An 18,313-nucleotide genomic window follows, 5' to 3' on the forward strand; every position below is an offset into this window, starting at 1 on the left:
ATGCCCACCAGCCGTCATGAAGCTCAAAGCACATGAAAAGTCCCGAGCGGCACTTGTGACGATGCAGACTTGCAGACTCAGTTTCCGATCGGTCTCTGGGAGAGGAGCCTGACAATCTGCTTTGCTATCAGGCTTCCCGGGAGGGGGATGGACGCTTCGTTATCGGAGACACGGTGATGTAGCCATGTCAGGAGTGAGAAAAAGGAATTCAAGGCTTTTCTGAGGCGTGTCAGGGGATCACTCTCCAAGGCTCCTTGGTTTACAGTGTTAATTAAATCAATAACGATAACAAGGATTCTCATTTGTTAAGCAGAATCCGTTAGTGGTGAAAATGGTTAATGTTGCTAACAAAAAGGCTGGAGGCGTGAGTCCACTCAGAGGCACCTCGGAAGAAAGGCCTGGCAAGGTACTTCCAAAAAATCAGCCATTGAAAACCCTACGCAGCACAGGTCTACTCTGAGACACATGGGTCACCATGAATCAGCATCAACTGAACAGCAACTGGTACTGGTTTATGTGCCAGGCACTCTGGGGGGTGACCTCTCCACAGATGACCTGGAATCCTCATATCAACCCTACAAGGCAGGAGCTACTCTTCCCAAAGTACAGATGAGGGAACCGAGGGTCCTAGTGGTGAAGAGATTTGCTGAAGGCAGACTACTCGGTAGCAAAGTAGCAAGGCCAGATCACAAGAGCCTTTTCTGTCTGCTGCCAAGGCCAATTCTCCTTCTAACGACATCGCTTGGTTTTGGAAATGAATGTGAATTGTATGACATCAGGTTGTGAGGTAAATGCTCAAATGCTGGCTTTCTGCGAAGTTGCCCAGGGCCAACACCTGAAAAAAACTAGGCTAAGTGTCCAAATAAAATCCAGCGTGGGCCAATGTGAGATTTGCCTTAAGAGAGGAACAGCTGCTGGCCCTTCTGTGTCACAGCTAAAGAATGGGAACAGAGGACTCCGAAGTGACAAACACTAGCAGAGGCAGACCCACTTCATCCACCCCCAAAGGGTTAACCGCATGACCTCAGACACCAAGAAGAAACTCTGCCTGTCATAAGCAGGTAAGAAAGGACCCCCATGCCTAGACCCCCCTGCCCCACCCAAATCCAGCATTGCCTGCTAGCCTGGGCTGAGACTCTGAATTCCCACAATCCTCTGCAAGGAGGTTTGCCACCCCAGAGACAAATGGAAGGAGAGTGCCTGATGAAAACATTCTAGGAGCCAGAGAACACAAACGGAGCAGCAGGGGACCTAGGCAGCCGACACTCCAAAAGGCAGGAAATAAGACAAGCCAGAGAGGAGTGAATCAACCAGAGATCTTCCCTGCTTCTGGCATGGGGAGAAGCTTGCTTGGGGACAGGAGGCAGCCTGGCTTTCACTTCAGCAGAACATATGGACAGAATACTAGCCTCAGGTAGATCGGCCAGGTGTACAGGTGGAACATGGATAAGACTTGATGACCCTAAAGGAAGGACCTACAGGTGACCTGGGGACTTCATGAGGGTCCCAGATGGGCAACAACAGTGAGCCACCTGCCCAGGGAAATCATGCCATTGCCCAGTCTCTGCAGTAATTAAATTAGAAGGGTCCAGACAGAGGCTGACACCCCACAGAGTCCTCTCTGTCTCCTGGTAACCCAGCAGGCATCTCAGAGCAAATGAGGGGGTAGAACCTGGGCCAGACTACAACCTATCCAGCTGGTGTCAGGGGCCAGGGAAGCTGACTCCAGCTGTGCAGAGGCTCCAGGTTCCCGGGAGAGCGGCTTAGACCCCAGTGTTGATATCACGGCAGCCCCAGGCCTGTGCCACTCCATTATCCAGAGCCTGCACAGGCATGATATGATGTTTGCTGAGTGACTAAATGACCGTAACCAGGTAGGGGTGGGGATGGAAATATCCAGCCACTGGGTGAAACTGCTTAAGATCTGAACGTGGAAGGACTTGAGGCTCTGGTGGAATCAGTGGGTGACAATATGTAGGGACAAACAGCATCTCTTGATCCGTCTTGATCTGGGAGGATGGGCCTGAAGAACACTCTGGGTTCTGGGCCACCCACTAGGAAAGACAATGTGACCCAGGCTGGGATATGGGTCACTTGGACCCAGTCATGATTCTGCCCCCAGATCACAAACGGCCTCGGGAAAGTCAGTTAAGGGCACTAAGCCTCGGTGTTCCTATCTCTAAAATGGCTACTAGGACTAGACGACCTCAGAGATCGCTTCCTGCTCAAAGATTTTATGATGACCATAAAAATAATAATAGTTTTTATTACCTTACATTTATAGGACCCGTTACAAAATTTCCAGGCGCTTTTCCATAAATTGCCTCGTAAAACCCTTCCCTCAACCCTGTGAGTGAGAAGATGATTATTTTCATCTCTTTGATCTTGGCTCTCTGGACTGCCTGACGCTGGGCTCGCTGGGGTCCCTTCCTTCCCCACTTCCTTCCCGTGGCTTGGCGACCCCAGAGGAGGGGTGGGGCCGTTTCGGGGTTGCAGCCCCCGCAGTCCAGCGCCCCCAGTGGGTCCTGGCCACCTCCCAGAACCTGGAAGCTGCAAGGCCAAGCCCCGCGAGTCCCGAAGCTGGAACCCAGGCTTCGTCTCCCTCCGCCCCCAGCAGGCGCCGCTGGACACCGCTCGCGCCACAGTCTGGATTTGCAAACCCCAAAGGCAAGGAAGCGCCGGTGCAGCCGCCCTCGCCCTCTGGGACCTGCCGGGGGGTGGAGGTGGGGGTGGGGGTGGGGGTGGGGGTGGCTGGGAGGGGACTTCTGGGATTCCGCGCTCTCGGGGCAGCGCAGATCACGCCTCCTCGTCCATCCCGGTACCCCCCACCCTAAACCCATCAGTCCTTTTTCTCCCCTGCGAGGCTGTCCAGGCAGCTACAGGTCAGAGTGGCGGCTGCAGACACAGCTGAGCCGCCAGTGGAGGCTGGAGGCAGGGGCGGGACGCAGCGTGTGTCTAGGGGGCTGGGGGGCGAGGGCCTCAGCCCCTCCCTGTGCACTCCTCCTTCGACCGTGATCATGGGCTGCGCCGCTCCCGGGTCCGCGCCGCCGAGCACCTCCAGCCTTCACGACCGGCCATCCGGCCAGGCGCGGGCTCCAGTACGCGGCCAAACCGGTCAACTGCCCTGCCCAGGCGACCTAGCAGGCACCCGGCGCCCGCCTGGAGCTCCCACCCGCCCCATTCCCCCGCCCCGGGTCGGCGAGCGCCTGCCCCGGCTTGTCCCTGCCCTTCCCCGCGGGCACCGAGTGGCGCGGTAGCCGGAGCCAGGAGCTCGGTCTGGGGGTGCGCGGTGGAGCGGGGGCGCAGAATGGCGCGCCCCCACCGCGCCGGCCCGAGGGCACCAACAGCGGTCCGGGGGGCAGTACCCCCTCTCATCTTAGCCTCTTCTCAGCCTACCCCGGTGACGCCTCCCAGCACTCATCCCCACCTCCCCCACTCGAAAACCACAAGTCTCAGGGAGACTGTCCCACATCCAAAAGGGTGCCCCCAAAACTCCGGGGGGTGGGGTCCTGAAACTCCCTAGAGAGGGCTCTGCCTGGGCTAAGCACAGTGTCCCGAGGCCATCGCGAGGCCAGCGGATTCTTGCTGTCTCTCTCCCGTCCACTCTCAAAGCCTCCTCCCCAGCCCCACGTGGGGGTGGCCCTCCTACCTTGGGCTCCGGCCGCGCGGATCCGTTGCAGGGTCAGCAGAGCCCAGATCAGCAGCCTCCACATGGTGGTCAGCTTGGGGGAGAGGCCTCTGGGGTCCCTTTCCCCTGTTTTATAATCCTGGTGGGGTCCGGCACACCACGGCTTCGTCCCCGGGAGACCGTCTACGCGGCTCTGGGTCCCTAGCGCTGTAAGTCCGAGAGGGGCAGTGCTGGCTACCCCAACCCTTCCTCCTCCTCTTCTTGTCCAAATCCGAGCCAGCGGCACGCCCAGAAGACGAGGGGCGACCAAGGATAAAGAAGCAAAGCCGCCCTCGCGGACTCGGGTCGCCTCCCGCCCTCAGCACCCCAACATCGACTTCTCACAGCAGGAGGGCCTCTGCGCTCCAGCCGGGTCGCCGGCCGAACACTGGAATACACCGACAACTTCAGGAAACTTCCTCCGCGGCCACGTTGCCGCCCCCCGCCCCCTCCGCCCCTTGGTTGGCTTCTCTGGCGGACGCAGTCACCGCTGTTCCAGGCGTCCGGTCCCCGGGGCCCGGCCCGCGCTGAGCGCAACTGCAGACGCGAATGCTGGGGGTCTCTCAGGGGCTCCGGCTTCGGGGGGCGCAGTGAGCATAGCGGTCCGTTTCTTCCCGGAGCCGAAGTTTTCTTCTCTCTAACTTTGCAGGCGGCATCTGGCGGGGCCGAGCCACCCCTCTCGGCTCCGCCGCCCTCGCGCGGAATCTGGAGTCTGTCCGTCCCCCGGCGGCCACAGGGGTCGGAGAGCCTTCTGCTCGGCGCCCAGCGGGCTAGCAAACTTTGCGGGTCCCGCGGCCCCGCGCGCGGCCCCGAGTTCCCATGTCCGCGCCAGCCGCGGGGCGGCGGGGATGGTGGCTGGGCTCGGCGCCCCCGGCGGCCGCGGAGCCTCGGCGCGGAGCCTCCTGTTGGCCGGAGGACGGAGCCGGGCAGCCGTGCCCTCCCTCGCGCCCTGGCGGGAGCTCTTGGCGAGCCGCGCGGAGAGCCCAGCAGGCAGTCCCGGCTCCGGGGCGCGGCGCCTCCGCGGACGCCCGGCGCTAGCCGCCCACCCGGGCCGGAGGAGCAGCGGCCGCTATGCCCGCCCAGCGGCTCGGCCGCGCCGCTCACTCGGCCACCGCCGCCGCTCGCCGAGCCCGCCGCCCTAAGCTTCCCGGGTTCGGCGTCCAGAGAGCCGCTCCTGCCTGCGCCGAGCGGGAGCTGCGGGGGCAGCGTGAGCCGGGGACGAGCGCGGCGGAGGCGGAGACGCGGAGAGGGGGGCCGAGCGCTACCCCGTGGCCGCGACTGGAGAGCAGCCTGCGCCCCAGGAGGGGGTGTGTGGGGGGGGGGGCGGCGGCGGCGGCCGCGAGCTAGACGCGGGAGCGAGCCCCGCAGAAACGCTATCTGGCTGCGCGGCCGCGGGTGCCCAGCGCCTCAGGGACCCGCCCGAGGGCAGCAGTGCCAACCTCGAAAGAGCAGAGATTCGCGCAGAGCCCTCGGCTCTCACGCCAGCCTTCCCTTCCAGCCTTCGCGGAGCACCGCTCTCCCCAAGGCCTCATCTGATTCCCAACCTCTCCCTCCAGTAGCTGGGACTCCCAACCCCTTCGCCCAGCATTGAGCGACAGAGGTGGGGGATGTGTTTGGGGAGAGGGCCTTGGTCACTTGGTTGATTCCAGTTTCCCTTTCCCAGGTCAGGCTTTCAAAAGTCTGGAAACGCTCAGGGCGGCGGGAGAGCAAGACAAAAGGGCGGCCTCGGACTTACAGAGGGCTGAGAAAGTGCGATTGGTGCCAAGGCGCAGACAACCTTTGTTCCTTGTGTTTTTCTTTTGAACCCCGCTTGTAAAGGGTAGATGAGAGGGAAGTTGGTGGAGGGGACACGAGGAGAATAGATCCGAGGTTAGGTTTCCTCCCTGTGGCTCCCAGGACAGCAGGGCCTGCACCCTCAAGCATGGGACCCCAGCGCCAGCTTGCAGAGCTGGATTATACTTTTGTGGGCGCTAGGCACCTTAGATTTTGTGGGCCCCCTTCCTGCATCAAAGCATACATGTTAAAAGCAGTATTTTATGACTGGTTTGGTATAAAGGTAAATATATTAATATTACATGGTAAAATATTTTCTACAACCTAAACATTTATCGCTTTGGATTTTAAAAGAAATGGAAACATTTCCCAGTTGTCATGGTCAGTTGCGGTTGAGTTGATTCCATCTCGTGGTATGCAGAGTAGACCTGTGCTCCATAGGGTTTTCATGGCTGTGATCTTTCAGAAACAGATCACCAGGCCTGACTTCCAAGGTGCCTCTGGGTAGACTTGAACCACCAACCTTTTGGCTAGTAGTAGAGCGCTTAGTCGCTTGTGCCACTAAAAGCACTGTGTTCTCTGGCAATGGGTCTCCTGAGCCTAAGGGATCGTTTGGCCCTGCCTCCTGGGTGTTCTCGGTGGACAAGCAAAGAACCAGTGAGACCTTTGCCATGAGTCCTTTTTTCTCCTCTCTCTTCCTGGTAGTTCTGCTGAGCTGGGCCCCTAGCAGCTGCTTCCTTTGTCTCCTCCTTCACGTCCAGGGCTCTCCCTCACAGGCTCTGCCTACAGGGTCCTTCCACCCAGAGGGTACCCTTTCTGATTGCTACAGTGAAGTGGACGTAGCCACTGCCAGCATTTCATTACTTCTACCTTCTCATTTCACCTACCTTGGAAAAAGAACTGGGCATTTTCTGGAAGTGTCTGGGAAGCTAGTCTGCCTTCCCTACAGTCCTTCCATCATTGCCTGATTCAAATCACATTTTGCAACTTTCCTCCTGGCAAGATGAGCCCTGTCCCAGCCCCTCTGGCTGGATGGATGGAAAATGGAAGGAGCACGGGAATAGGTGGCCTAGATGTCACTGGCCCCCTTCCCCTTGGTGGCCATGCCACTCCCACCTGCTGTGGGATGCCCAGGCCTGACCTCACCTACCGGCTGTGAGCTCTACAGAGCCTCCACCCCAGAGCCCAGGCCCTTCCCAGCAGCTCAGAGCAGCAGGCCTGAGGGTGCTATTATACGGTTCGCTCACAGAGGGGGCCAGAGAGCCAGATTTGCTGGGAACCTCTCCTCGACCACAAAAAGAGCAGCAGAAAGGTTGCGTTTCTGTTCACAGAGGCTAGTAGCTCATGACAACACAAATACCTGAAACCTTGGTGGAGTCCACCCTGCTCGTACCCAATCCCCAGAATTCCAGCAGCCAAGGAAGGGGGCAGTATGCTCCCCAAACAGCATCTATTCCCTTTGTAGAGGAGGCCTCATTGCAAAGCCGTGTGTAGCCCTCCTCCCTTTTTCTGGAGTTTAATTCCCGCAGGCCAGGACAGGGGACAGTCAGGGGCTGGAGTGAGGGAAGGGGGGTTCCTCTGCTTTGTTGGAAGTCTGCATGAAAGTCCAGGTATGCCTGCATGCCGGGGAGGGGAGAGGAAGCGACCCTAAACCAGCAGCTCTTACAGCAAATGGCTATCTCCATCCTTGCTCTGGGATGGAGGGAAGGGCTTGGGCTCTGTCTGGGCTCAACCTGCACACATACACGTGCGTGCATACACACACACACACACACACACACACACACGAATGGGATTATCTGCTTTTGCTTCTTATCAGAGTTTCTCTGGCCTAGGAGGAGGCCAAGCAGGGAGCCTGCCGCTTTGAGAGGGGCTTGTTCCTGGGAAAGTCACTTGCAGACAACGGGACCTCATTCTTGCCACCAGCGGTATAATTAGAAAGTTGCAAGCGGTGCCTTTACAGTGGATGTCACATCAGGAGGGACCGTGCGGCGTTCCCAGGCTCCATTCTGCCTCCCTGTTGCAATGCCGCCCCTTCTGAGTGGAGTCTACGCCTGCAGCTCTTCAACTTCATGTATATCTCTCCATCCCCAAAGCCAGCACCTTGTAGAAGGCTGGACGCCTCAGAGACGCTCTCCCCATACATGGGACTCTGTAAATTCAGGGGGTGGGGTACAGTGGCGTCACTAGGGCTGGTGATGCAGTAACTCATGGTGTCACCTCCCCATGGACCTCCTCCTGTATCAGACCATACAGACTCCTTTTCCCCACTTCATGTTTTCAGCTGTCGATTTCTCTAGTTATCAATAACCGTTATATATATGCATGTTTATTATTAATTTTAATCATAGACTAATAGGTGATACATATAGTTGTAAATAGCTTAAATCTAGTATTTCTTAGATTATACGAATACTAACAAAATTGTTTTGTAAAATCATTCTACATCGAATTACAACATTGATCCTTATAGCGTTATTGGTAACTAAGCGGAAGCCTTTTCGGATTTTTCTCCTTCTTTTCCTTTAATTACTACTTCATTCTCAAAAAAGTTATTGGTATCAGTTCACAAATGCCACTTACTGCAATATTGTAGCTAAAACACCAGAAAATTTGACAAAATCAGCAACGCTGAAAACCCTGGAGCAAGGAAAACAACAGCGCACACTTGTAGCGTGATTGGAAGCGTCATCGTAATTGACTAATTACAATTAATTGACCACTCTGACCCCAGTGCATTAGAAGGTTCAAAAGTAAATTAGCATAGAGTTTTAACCTTGTAGCTACATTGATACATCTAAGCTGGGCTTACGAAAAATGTTTTTGTTATAACTAGCTTTAGGGATATTTTTATAAAAAATAAATTTCTGCTGAAACATGGCATGAAATTTTTTTAGTCATTTTGGTGTCACCCCCTCTGACGGTGTCACTCAGTGTAGCCGGCACCCCCCGTGCCCCTGTAGTAACGCCACTGGTGGGGGACAGAGGCAGGGAGCAACTCAGTTAATTTCAAAAGAGAAGGAAAGGCCGGGCCTCTCTGCCTTGCTTTTCTCCCTCTCCCCCTACAAGCAGATGCGGGCTTAAAATGTTACCCCCCCCCCATGAAAAACATTCACTGAACCCCACAGGGCCACTCTCGTAGCCTCTCGTCCCACATATACAGTCCCATGGGAAAGCATTACTGCAGAACCTCGCCAGGGAGTCTTCCGGAGAAGAGGGGGTGCATGGCGCCATGCCCCAGCCAAGGAAAGAGAAAAAAGTCCAGGATAGCAAGACAAAGCTGCTCAAGATCACAGAAGACCATGATCTGGTCCCCCTGCTGCCCACCCTTCAGCACCAGACTCCTCTTCTGCCCCATCTCACAAACCCAGGAAGCAAACCATAGGCAGGACAGGGCTAGCTTCTCAATCCACCAGTTATTGTCCACGTTGTTCTTTTTTCAGTCTCAAATGTATCAGTAAGTAGAACAGAGTGTACGACTGCAGGGTCAGACAGAGCCCTCCACCAGCATGGGTTTTGTGTGGGGACCAGCCAGGCGCAGAGAACCCGGGAGGCAAAGGCAACGTGTTCCCTCTCCCTTGTCTCTCCTCCCACTCCATCCCATCCCGCATCCCAGTCCCTGCTTCCCAAGTTGCTCCCAGTGCCCCTCTCAACCAAGAAGCCCACGCCAGTCGTTATTTTGCTGGGGATAAGATGGCAAAAAGGAACCCTGGTGGTGCAATGGTTAAGTGCTCAGCTGCTAAATAAAAGCTTGGTTCGAACCCACCCGGTGGCTCTGCGGGAGAAAAGAAAGACCTAGCGATCTGCTCTCGTAAAGATTACAGCCAAGAAAACCCTATGGGGCCGTTCTGCTCTGTTGCGTGGGGTTGCTATGAGTCAGAATCAACTCAATGGCACACAACAACGAGGAGACAGAGTGAGAATTGAGAAGAGGGGAAAAGGATCTGACACGACTCAATCTAGACGAAAAATAAAAATGAGACCAGGGCAGTTGGAGTCAAAGTGGCTGCTTAAAGTATGGGGTCCTAGAGCAAAAACACATCCTACGTTCCCAGCACCACTGATCCCAGCATTGCCGTGAACCATGGGCTCCAGTAAATAATTAACGGGCTTCTTTTTCTCATTTTGCTCTCTTTTGAAGATGGAGAAGGGAAGGAGTGAAAGAGCTGGACGTGATTTATGAATCTCCATTGGAAGGAGAGTGGCCTCGGGTCCCCTAATCCAGGCTCCAGCTCCGCCCTCAATTATGTATTCAAATTTACTTTCATTCCTTTAGGGAGAAAGGGCCTAAGAGGGCAGCGTGTGTCCACGCCACGACTGGGCTGGTGGGCAGCCTGCTTCCTTAGCTCCTCTGTGCTAAGGGGCAGAACCACCGTGGCCTCAGCTCCTGGCCGCCAAGCCTTGGGATCTAATTGGCTGAGGAGGTACCTTGTTGCTTCCTGCTTTGCCCATCAGTTCTCTGGGAAAAGAGGAAAGGAGACCAGGGATGGAGCAGAATATCAAAAACACACCAGTACTGGTGCAGAAACGCACAAAGCCTTGCTGCGTGGGAGCCAGATGCCAGCTGGAGAGAATAGAGGTTAAGAGACCACAGGAGACAGCATTTTTAAACAATAAAACTGCTAAATGTAGGCTAGGCTGGGGAAGGAAGGAAGCACATGAGGAAATATAGGAATCTTCTTCATCTGGGACAGTTTCAGCCACTCTGAGCCAGGAACACAGCATATGGGGGCCCAGCCAAGTCTGGTAGAAAGAAGTGAAGTGCTAATACCAGACAGGAGGGGGCGGTATAAACACACTGCTGGAGGGTCCAGGAAGGAGGAAGTTGGTTGGGCCAGAAGGTGTACCTTGTGGTAGTTTCAGAAACAAAACCAGCACAGGTTTGAGTAATAAATGCCTGTAATGTGTCTACAATAAAGTATATAAACACACAGAGAAGCCTGCCTCTGGGTGGCTGGGATGCTGATCTTTCAACTGGACAAGGATTTAAGATCATTCAAAACCACAGAACCATGAACTCTAATTTGAGCCAGCTTTATTTAATCTGCTTAATGCCAGAGGAAACGAGTAGATCTGCTTTTCAGAGTCATCAAAGCCAAGTTCTCACATCTTAAAGGTTGAGTACTTTTGATTGGCTATCACCCATCTGTCAGCTTGTAGTACTGTGGTGGCTTGTGGGTTGAATTGTAATGATACCAGAAGCTATGCCATTGGTGTTTCAAATACTAACAGGGTCACCCATGGTGGACAGGTTTCAGTGGCGCTTCCAGGCTAAGACAGACTAGGAAGAAAGAATTGGAGATCTACTGCCGAAAATTAGCCAATGAAAACCTATAGATCACAATAAAATATTGTCCAACTAGCTTGTTTTGGGCAAGTGCTGGAAGAAGACATCATGTTTAGTGAAGTAGAGGGCCAGGGATGGTGAGGGAAACCCTCGGTGAGATAGAGTGGCACAGTAGCTACAGTAATGGACTCAAACATGCCAGGGATTGGGAGGATGACACAAGATCAGGCAATGTTTCATTGTGTTATGCATAAGGTCGCCATCAGTCAGCCAACTTGATGACAGCTATCTATCTGTCGATCGATTGATTGACCTATCTTTGACTGAGTACGTTCCATGCCAGCCACACTGATCCACTTGCTGTTTCATAGCCAAGCCACACATATGGCTGCCTCAGGACTTTGCTCTTGCTGATCCTGTGCCTGAAATGCCCTCCCTCCAAATATCCACATGGCTTACTCCCTCTCCTTCTCTGGATCTCTGTTTAAGTGTTATCTTACCAGTGAAGCTTCCCTCACCAGTAATCGCATCAATCACATTTAAAATAGCAATTCCACCATAAAGTAATGTGCAAAATGTTAACACCGGTAAGGCAGAGCCACTGGCCAATGGGAACAGTTCCTGCCTGGTCCACTCTACCAGCACATACTGCTGCGTGTCAGCCCTACTGTCTCACCAATACATAGGCACACGTGCATGTGCACACGTACACACACATACACACACGCGCACACACACACACTCTATGTTGGGGGAATGATCTGCCTCTATACCTCCCATCCAGGATGCCTAAGTAAAGGCCTTGTGCCCAGAACATTCTCTGATAAGAAGGGTGGGAATTGGGTTCCTTCTCTCTCTCCCAATATCTGACTAATAGCTGTAATATATACAATTACATACATTAGTTTAATTTCTAAGAGCTAACGTTTTGAAGGGCTAGATTAGTTGAGAGGCAGTATGAGTTTTCGAAACAAGGGTACTTCTTATCAAACATACCCAATATTCTAAGTTATCCTAAGGACACATTCTAAGTTATGCCATAGTTGAATTGACACTGCTTACTCAATTTCTGAAAAGGATTCTTCTCTTCATAAAAGTTTGCAATACAGGATTCTTAAGATCAATGCATATAAAACAAGATTCAGTTTACATTCTAGGACCAAAGCCTACCAGTGCTTGAGGTGATATGGAGGTGATTTTTAGAAGGCTAAATGCAAGCGTGGATGAGAGCTGGGACTCTGAAGTCAGAGAACTCTGAGTTCAAGCTCCAGCTCCACAGCTCCTAGTGGAGAATGCTACCTGTCTCTTGTAAGACTGACTTTCCTCATCTATAAAACAAGGCTAATAATAGTGCCTGTCTTATAATGTTGTTGCGAAGATTAAATGAGATAATATATAGAGGGTCTGGCATTATCAATAAGCAGTTAATGACAATAGCCATTATATTAAAAATCATTCCTGAAGTTCATCCATCACTTAGAATTTGGGAACAATACCATGGTTCCTTCTCAAAATAATGGAGCTAGACTTTATTCTAAAACAAGGTTTGGTAAACTACAGCCCATGGGCCAAATCCTGACAGAGTTATTTTTACTGCGTTGTTTTTTACTGCATTTCAGATAGCCACTATGCCACTACATCTGTTAAAAGCTGATATAAGAACCAGTCTTGAGAAACAGAATCCATAAGGTTTTTGTTAGACGAGTTGTGTTTATATCAGAGTATACTTCCATTGAAGTGATAGTTTGGCTGGGTATATAAAATTCCAGGTTCAAAATAATCTTCCTTCAGAACATTGTAGATATTTGAACCCCCTGTGTTGCTAATGAAGCATCTGGTGCCCATTTTATTCCTATTGATTCATAAACAACCATTTGTTCTATCTGGGGGGAATCTTCCTTTTACACTTTTTGTTCTGAAATTTCACCAGGATGTGTCACTGTGTCGGCCTTTTTTCATTTACCCCTTTGTTTAGTGGACCTTTCATTCCGGAGAATTGAGCCTTTATTTTCTTTAAGGATGTTTCCTTCTATTAGGTTTTTCATAATGTCCTCTCTTCTATGTTCTCTGTTCCCACTTCCTAGAACTCTTAGTCATTGGATGTTGTACATAAGGGCCAGCAGCATAGGTATCATCTTGGAACCTGTTGGGAATGCAGATTCTCAGGCCACACTCCAGAACTACTGAATCAGAATTTGTATTTAAACAAGATCCCTAGGTAATGTGTATGCATATTACATTTTGAGAAGTGCTGCTCTAATTCACTCTCACCTCATATTTTATTAAAATGATTAAGGTTACACACACCTGAAGAGCCTTCACTTATCACCTCATTACATGCGTGCCCATAGCCATCCTTTCCTCTATCCAGGCTTAGAAATCAGGTGTCACTCTTCTCCAAGGTGAGAAACCTCCTCACTCCCAAGGGATTCTTCTCTTCTATGTACTTGCTCCTTTCTGGCATGTTCAGTCTTTTACTTTTCATTGGCTCTTTTCCTAACACCTTGAAATAGAAGCAGGTATTTCTCAACTTGAAAAAGCTTCACTTGACCCTTTTGCCTCTTCCAGCTACCATCCCATTTCTCAGTTTGCTTTTCCTGCCAAATTTCTTGAAGTCATGCAAAGCAGGCTCTGCCTCTGTTTCTTTATATATCTCCCTTCCTTAGCCCCTTGAAATCTGCCTTTTGACTCATCGCTCTACAGAAACTTTTCTGAAAGATCTGCTCTCTGCCTTTATTCTCTGGTCCTCTCAGCACCATTGGCTATGGCTGACCACTCTGGCCTTTCTGAAATGTGTTCTTCCCTTGACTTTCATTAGAAACTTTGATGTCTCCTTACCCTACTGAAGAAGGAGTGGGAATACCTTCATTGGGATGACCTTCTTCTGTCCTTCCCTAAATGCTCAGCTCAAATCTGGTCACCTCAGACGGTCTTTTCCTGACTATTCCACTCCACCCCACGTACTAAACCCCTTTGGTTCCTGCCTGTGTCTTTCCGTTGAATGCACACATACAAAAAGACAACACAAGGGAGTATATAACTGTTTCCCTGTGTTTCCCATCTCACCAACCAGATTAAAAGCTGCTAGGGGCAAAGGCAAAGCTTGGGGCCACTGGGAGTGATTGCTTTAGTTGTTTCCATTGCCCAAGGACAGCTGGATGAGGGTCTGTGCCATACATAAAAGGGGGGCCTTTTCTTCATTCTCACGAAGACACTGTCCATCTTCAAAGCCATGGTGCCTGGGAACTACATCTGCCCAGAGAGGATGTTTTCTTGTAATTCACCCGAAGGCCCTGCATGACTTGCGCTGCCCCTGGCACAGTCTCTCTCCTCTTCTATGTCCTCTTTGGTATTTATCCCCTTTCATACGCATGACATGAATATAGTTCAGAGATAACTGCTCAGGTTCAGTGTGTGGAGGCATTATACACGCTTGAGAGGGCAAAACTCAGTCTAAAACAAGAATCTAGACTCTGGCTTTTCATTCACAGTCAGTGGCCCTTCTGGAATGCTGAAGGGATTCTTTGCTTCTCTGGCCTAAGCCTGGGCCTGCAGAGCGTTTACACAAGGGCCCCTGATCAGTGGCGTCACTAGAGTTGGTGTCACCCAGCCTGGTAACTCATGGTGTCACTCCGCATGCTAATTAGCACAATATTGTAGCTAAAACACCAGAAATTTTAACAAAATCAGTGACTATGAAAACACTGGCAGCAATGAAAACAATAGCACATGCTTGTAACACATGCAGATGAAACCACGTGATTCGAAGTGTCATTGCAATTGGGTAATAATGGCAGCTCTGACCGGAGGGCATTACAAGGTTCAAAAAGTAAATTTAGCATAGAGTTTCAGCCTTGTAGGTATATTGCTACATGTAAGCTGGGCTTACGAAAAATGTTTTTGATTTTATAACTAACCGTGGGGATATTTTTATAAAAAATAATAAATTTCTGCTGGAACATTGCATGAAATTTTATAGACAATCATTTTGGTGTCATCCCCTCTGACAGTGCACCCGGTGCGGTCACTTCCTGCCCCCTCCCCAGTGACACCACTGCTCCAGCTCCAGGGCACACTGCAAGTTGTGCTGGTGAGTGTGCCATCCTCTGAGCAAACTCACAGGAGTGGAGAGAGACCTTCATTTTGACGGCTTCATCTCTACCTTCGCCCCACCTGGTTCTTACCCAGCATCCCAGTCAGAGTCACTGGAACCTCCAATCTCTCTAGTCCTCATGCCGGAGTCTAAGGGCATCCTTGGCAGCACCCCCGTCCCAACCCCCGTATTCATTGCATCACCAAGTCTGTGCATCTACCTTCAAGACACACGTGCCATCTTCTATCTCCTCTCCACTGCCCTGGCCCAGCCGCCACCCTGTCCCACCTGGACAAGTACCCCAGTCCCCCTAACTCTCTGCCTCATTTCCCCAGCCCCCAAGTCCACTCTGCACAGAGCAGCCAGAATGAATTTTTTAAAATAAATAACACAGACACCTTATCAGGAGGAACCAGTCCCTAGAGAAGGACATCAGGTTTGGTAAAGCAGAGGGTCAGCAAAAAAGAGAAAGACCCTCAGTGAGATGGATTGACACCATGGCTGCAATAATGGGCTCAAACATAGCCATGGTTGTGAGCATGGTGCAGGACCAGGAAGTGTTTCATTCTATTGTACTCAGGGTTGCTATGAGCAGGAGCTGACTTGACGGCACCTAACAACATAAAAAAAAAAAAAAAAAAAGCAACCACAAATCACATAATGTGATTCCCCTCCTTAGAACTTTTAAAATATTTGATGTTATTCACCATTTAGTATTCTAATTTTTTTAGGTGTGATAATGGTTTTTTGAGTTTTTTTCCCCCTTCAAAAAAGACAGTCCTTCTATTTTAGAGGAATGTACTATAATACTTATAAGTGGAATGATATGACATATGGCATTTGCTTCAAAATAATACTGGGTGGGGCAGGGAAGTGAGAGATTGGCTGGGTTGAAGCTGAGTACACAGAAGCCTGTGGCACTGTTCTTTCTACTTAAATGTATGTTTGAAATCTTTCATAATGAAAAAGTTAAACAACTTGCAAAGATACTCCATTACTCATAAGATTAATTTCAAAAATTTTTTGCAAAGATACTCTTATTACTCATAAGTTTAAACAACAAAAACAAAACCCCTTACCACAGCCTCTAAGTTCCTGCCTGGTCCTGCCCAGCAGACATCTTGCCTCATCTCACGCCATCCACACTCCCTCCCTCCAGGCTCCAGGCTGCCTCCTTTCCATCCCTGAGTAAGTCAGGCTCTGCCATCGGCTTGGCATACAGTCCGCTTTCCTCCAACCCCACTGGCTACTTCCTGCTAACCCTCAGGGCTCAACTTAAAATCAGGCTTTGAGAAATGCACTTGCCCAGGCCTCCATTTCAATTTAAAACCCAAAAACCCAGTGCCTCCCTAATTTATTGTAGGAGCTCTGGCGGGGCAGTGGTTAAGAGTTCAGCTGCTAACCAAAAGGTTTCCAGTTCAAATCCACCAGCTGCTCCTTTGAAACTCTATGGGGTAGTTCTGCTCTGTCCTAGAGAGTTGCTATGAGTCAGAATCGACTCGACAGCAAGGGGTTTGTAATTTAGTATATCACAGCACCCTGCAACCTTCCATCTTTGCACTTACCACAATTTTGGTCTGTGTTGCCCCGGGAGACCACACATTCCATGAGCGTAAAGCTCCTGGCTATTTTGTGTGTCTGCCAACAGCCAGCCCAGAGATTAGCGTGCAGCAACCACTCAAAAAACTTGTGTTTCGAGGATGAAATGAAGTGACCGCCACCTGAAGAAAATGGCCTTAGGTAACTAAAATAATAATTAGAATGAAGAAAAATACCAAAGATACAGGAACCCATCCATCTGCTATGTCAAATCAACACATCTTAAGGATTTTTTTTTTTCATATTTTCTTTCCGATTGTTCTCCCTTTTATTTTTGATCCTGTTGCCATGTAGTCGATTTTAACTCTTAGCAACCCTACAGGACAGAGTGAAACTGCCCCATAGGGTCTGCAAGGCTGTAGTCTTTACAGGAGCAGGTCGCCATGTCTTTCTCCCTCGAAGCAGCTAGAGGGTTCAAACCGCCAACCTTTCGGTTAGCGATCGAGCACTTAACCACTGCGCCACCAGGGCTCCTCCTTTTATTTTAAGAGATACAAATTTAGCGCTAAGGTTAAAATCTGTATTTCTCCCCTCAATTTCATCCTCTTCCGTTCCTATAACTACTACCATGAGTTTGGTGTATTTAGTCCAGATTTTTAATATTTTTATTACAAACGTATGTACCTATAAACAATGCATGGAATTTTACATGTTTTTAAAAAGGTATATAAATGACATGATATGCTCCGTAATGTTATACAGCTTATTTTTCCCACTCGACATTGTCATTTATGTGTGTGCAGGTACATATATATTAGGCCATCCATTGTGACTGTTATGTATATAGCAATCCACTGTAGGGATATAAAAAATAGCACAGTTTATTTATTCATTCCCTTAATGATGTACATCTGGCTTATCTCCAATTTTATCTCTGAAGAATGCTAGAAAGAACATACTTAAACATATATTTTTCTCTTGCCCATTAACCAAAACCCATTGCTGTCGAGTTGACTCCAACTCAGAGTACAACTGCCCCACAGGGTTTCCAAGGAGCAGCTGGTGGATTTGAACTGCCGACCTTTCAGTTTAGCAGCCAAGCGCTCACTGGCCAAAATAAATGAAAGTAAGCTGGCCAGGTTGTGGGGAAATGGGAACACACACGTGCAGCTGGTAAAAAAATAAAAAGTGGAGTGTAAATTGCTATAATTGTTTCAGAGAACAATCTGGCAATATCTAGTTAGGATAAAAACGCTCAACCCTGTGGGCCAGCAATTCCACCTTTATAATACATCCTTATCGCCAGAGCTAAAGTGTATATATTTTTTTCTATGCCACAGAAAATATCCCCAATATATAACATTCCTTATGACTTAAAGTTTACACCGCACTCTCACCTATATTATCTAATTTGACGTTCACAGCCCTAGGTGGGTGGTTGTTGTTATTGTTGGGCACAGCCAAGTAGATTCTGACTCATAGAGACCCTATAGGACAGAGTAGAACTGCCCCATAGCGTTCCCTAGGCTGCAACCCTGAAAGCACCAGGTCTTCTCTCCAGCAGAGCCGCTGGTGTGTTCGAACCACCAAACTTTTCATTAGCAGCTGAGTTTTTACCCGTTATGGCACCAGGGTTCCTTTAGGGGATTGAGATTAGTCCCATATTGTACGTGAGGGGACCAGAGCCAACAACACGGCCACACAACTGAGGTCTGGTGCTGGGGCTGAAATCCCAGCTGTCTGTTTTTTTGACCAGTGCATTTTCTATTGCCCTATACTGTCTTGCTGTGTTTTTATTCTATGAAGAAAATTAACAAGCTCTAGGCACTTTGTGGGAGCCCTGGTGGTACAGTGGCTAAGTGCTACAGCCACTAACCAAAAAGTTTCGCAGTTCAAATCCACCAGCTGCTCCTTGGAAACCCTATGGGGCAGTTCTACTCTGTCCTAGGAGTCA

At 50.2% G+C, this 18,313-nt stretch overlaps 1 protein-coding gene across 2 annotated transcripts in view; it reads right to left on the bottom strand.

The window, feature by feature from the left end:
* Positions 1-3,733, bottom strand: part of SDK2 (sidekick cell adhesion molecule 2) — a 310,850-nt gene extending 307,117 nt beyond the window's left edge. For both annotated transcript variants that reach the window (XM_049861426.1, XM_049861425.1), the window contains exon 1: positions 3,650-3,733. In XM_049861426.1, coding sequence (XP_049717383.1) covers positions 3,650-3,713 — 64 coding nt within the window. In that variant the 5' untranslated portion in view covers positions 3,714-3,733. The remainder of the gene's footprint in view (positions 1-3,649) is intronic.
* Between the last annotated feature and the right edge of the window lie 14,580 nt (positions 3,734-18,313).

Source organism: Elephas maximus, chromosome 19 (assembly GCF_024166365.1).
Source record: "Elephas maximus indicus isolate mEleMax1 chromosome 19, mEleMax1 primary haplotype, whole genome shotgun sequence".
Taxonomy (NCBI): Eukaryota; Metazoa; Chordata; class Mammalia; order Proboscidea; family Elephantidae; genus Elephas; species Elephas maximus.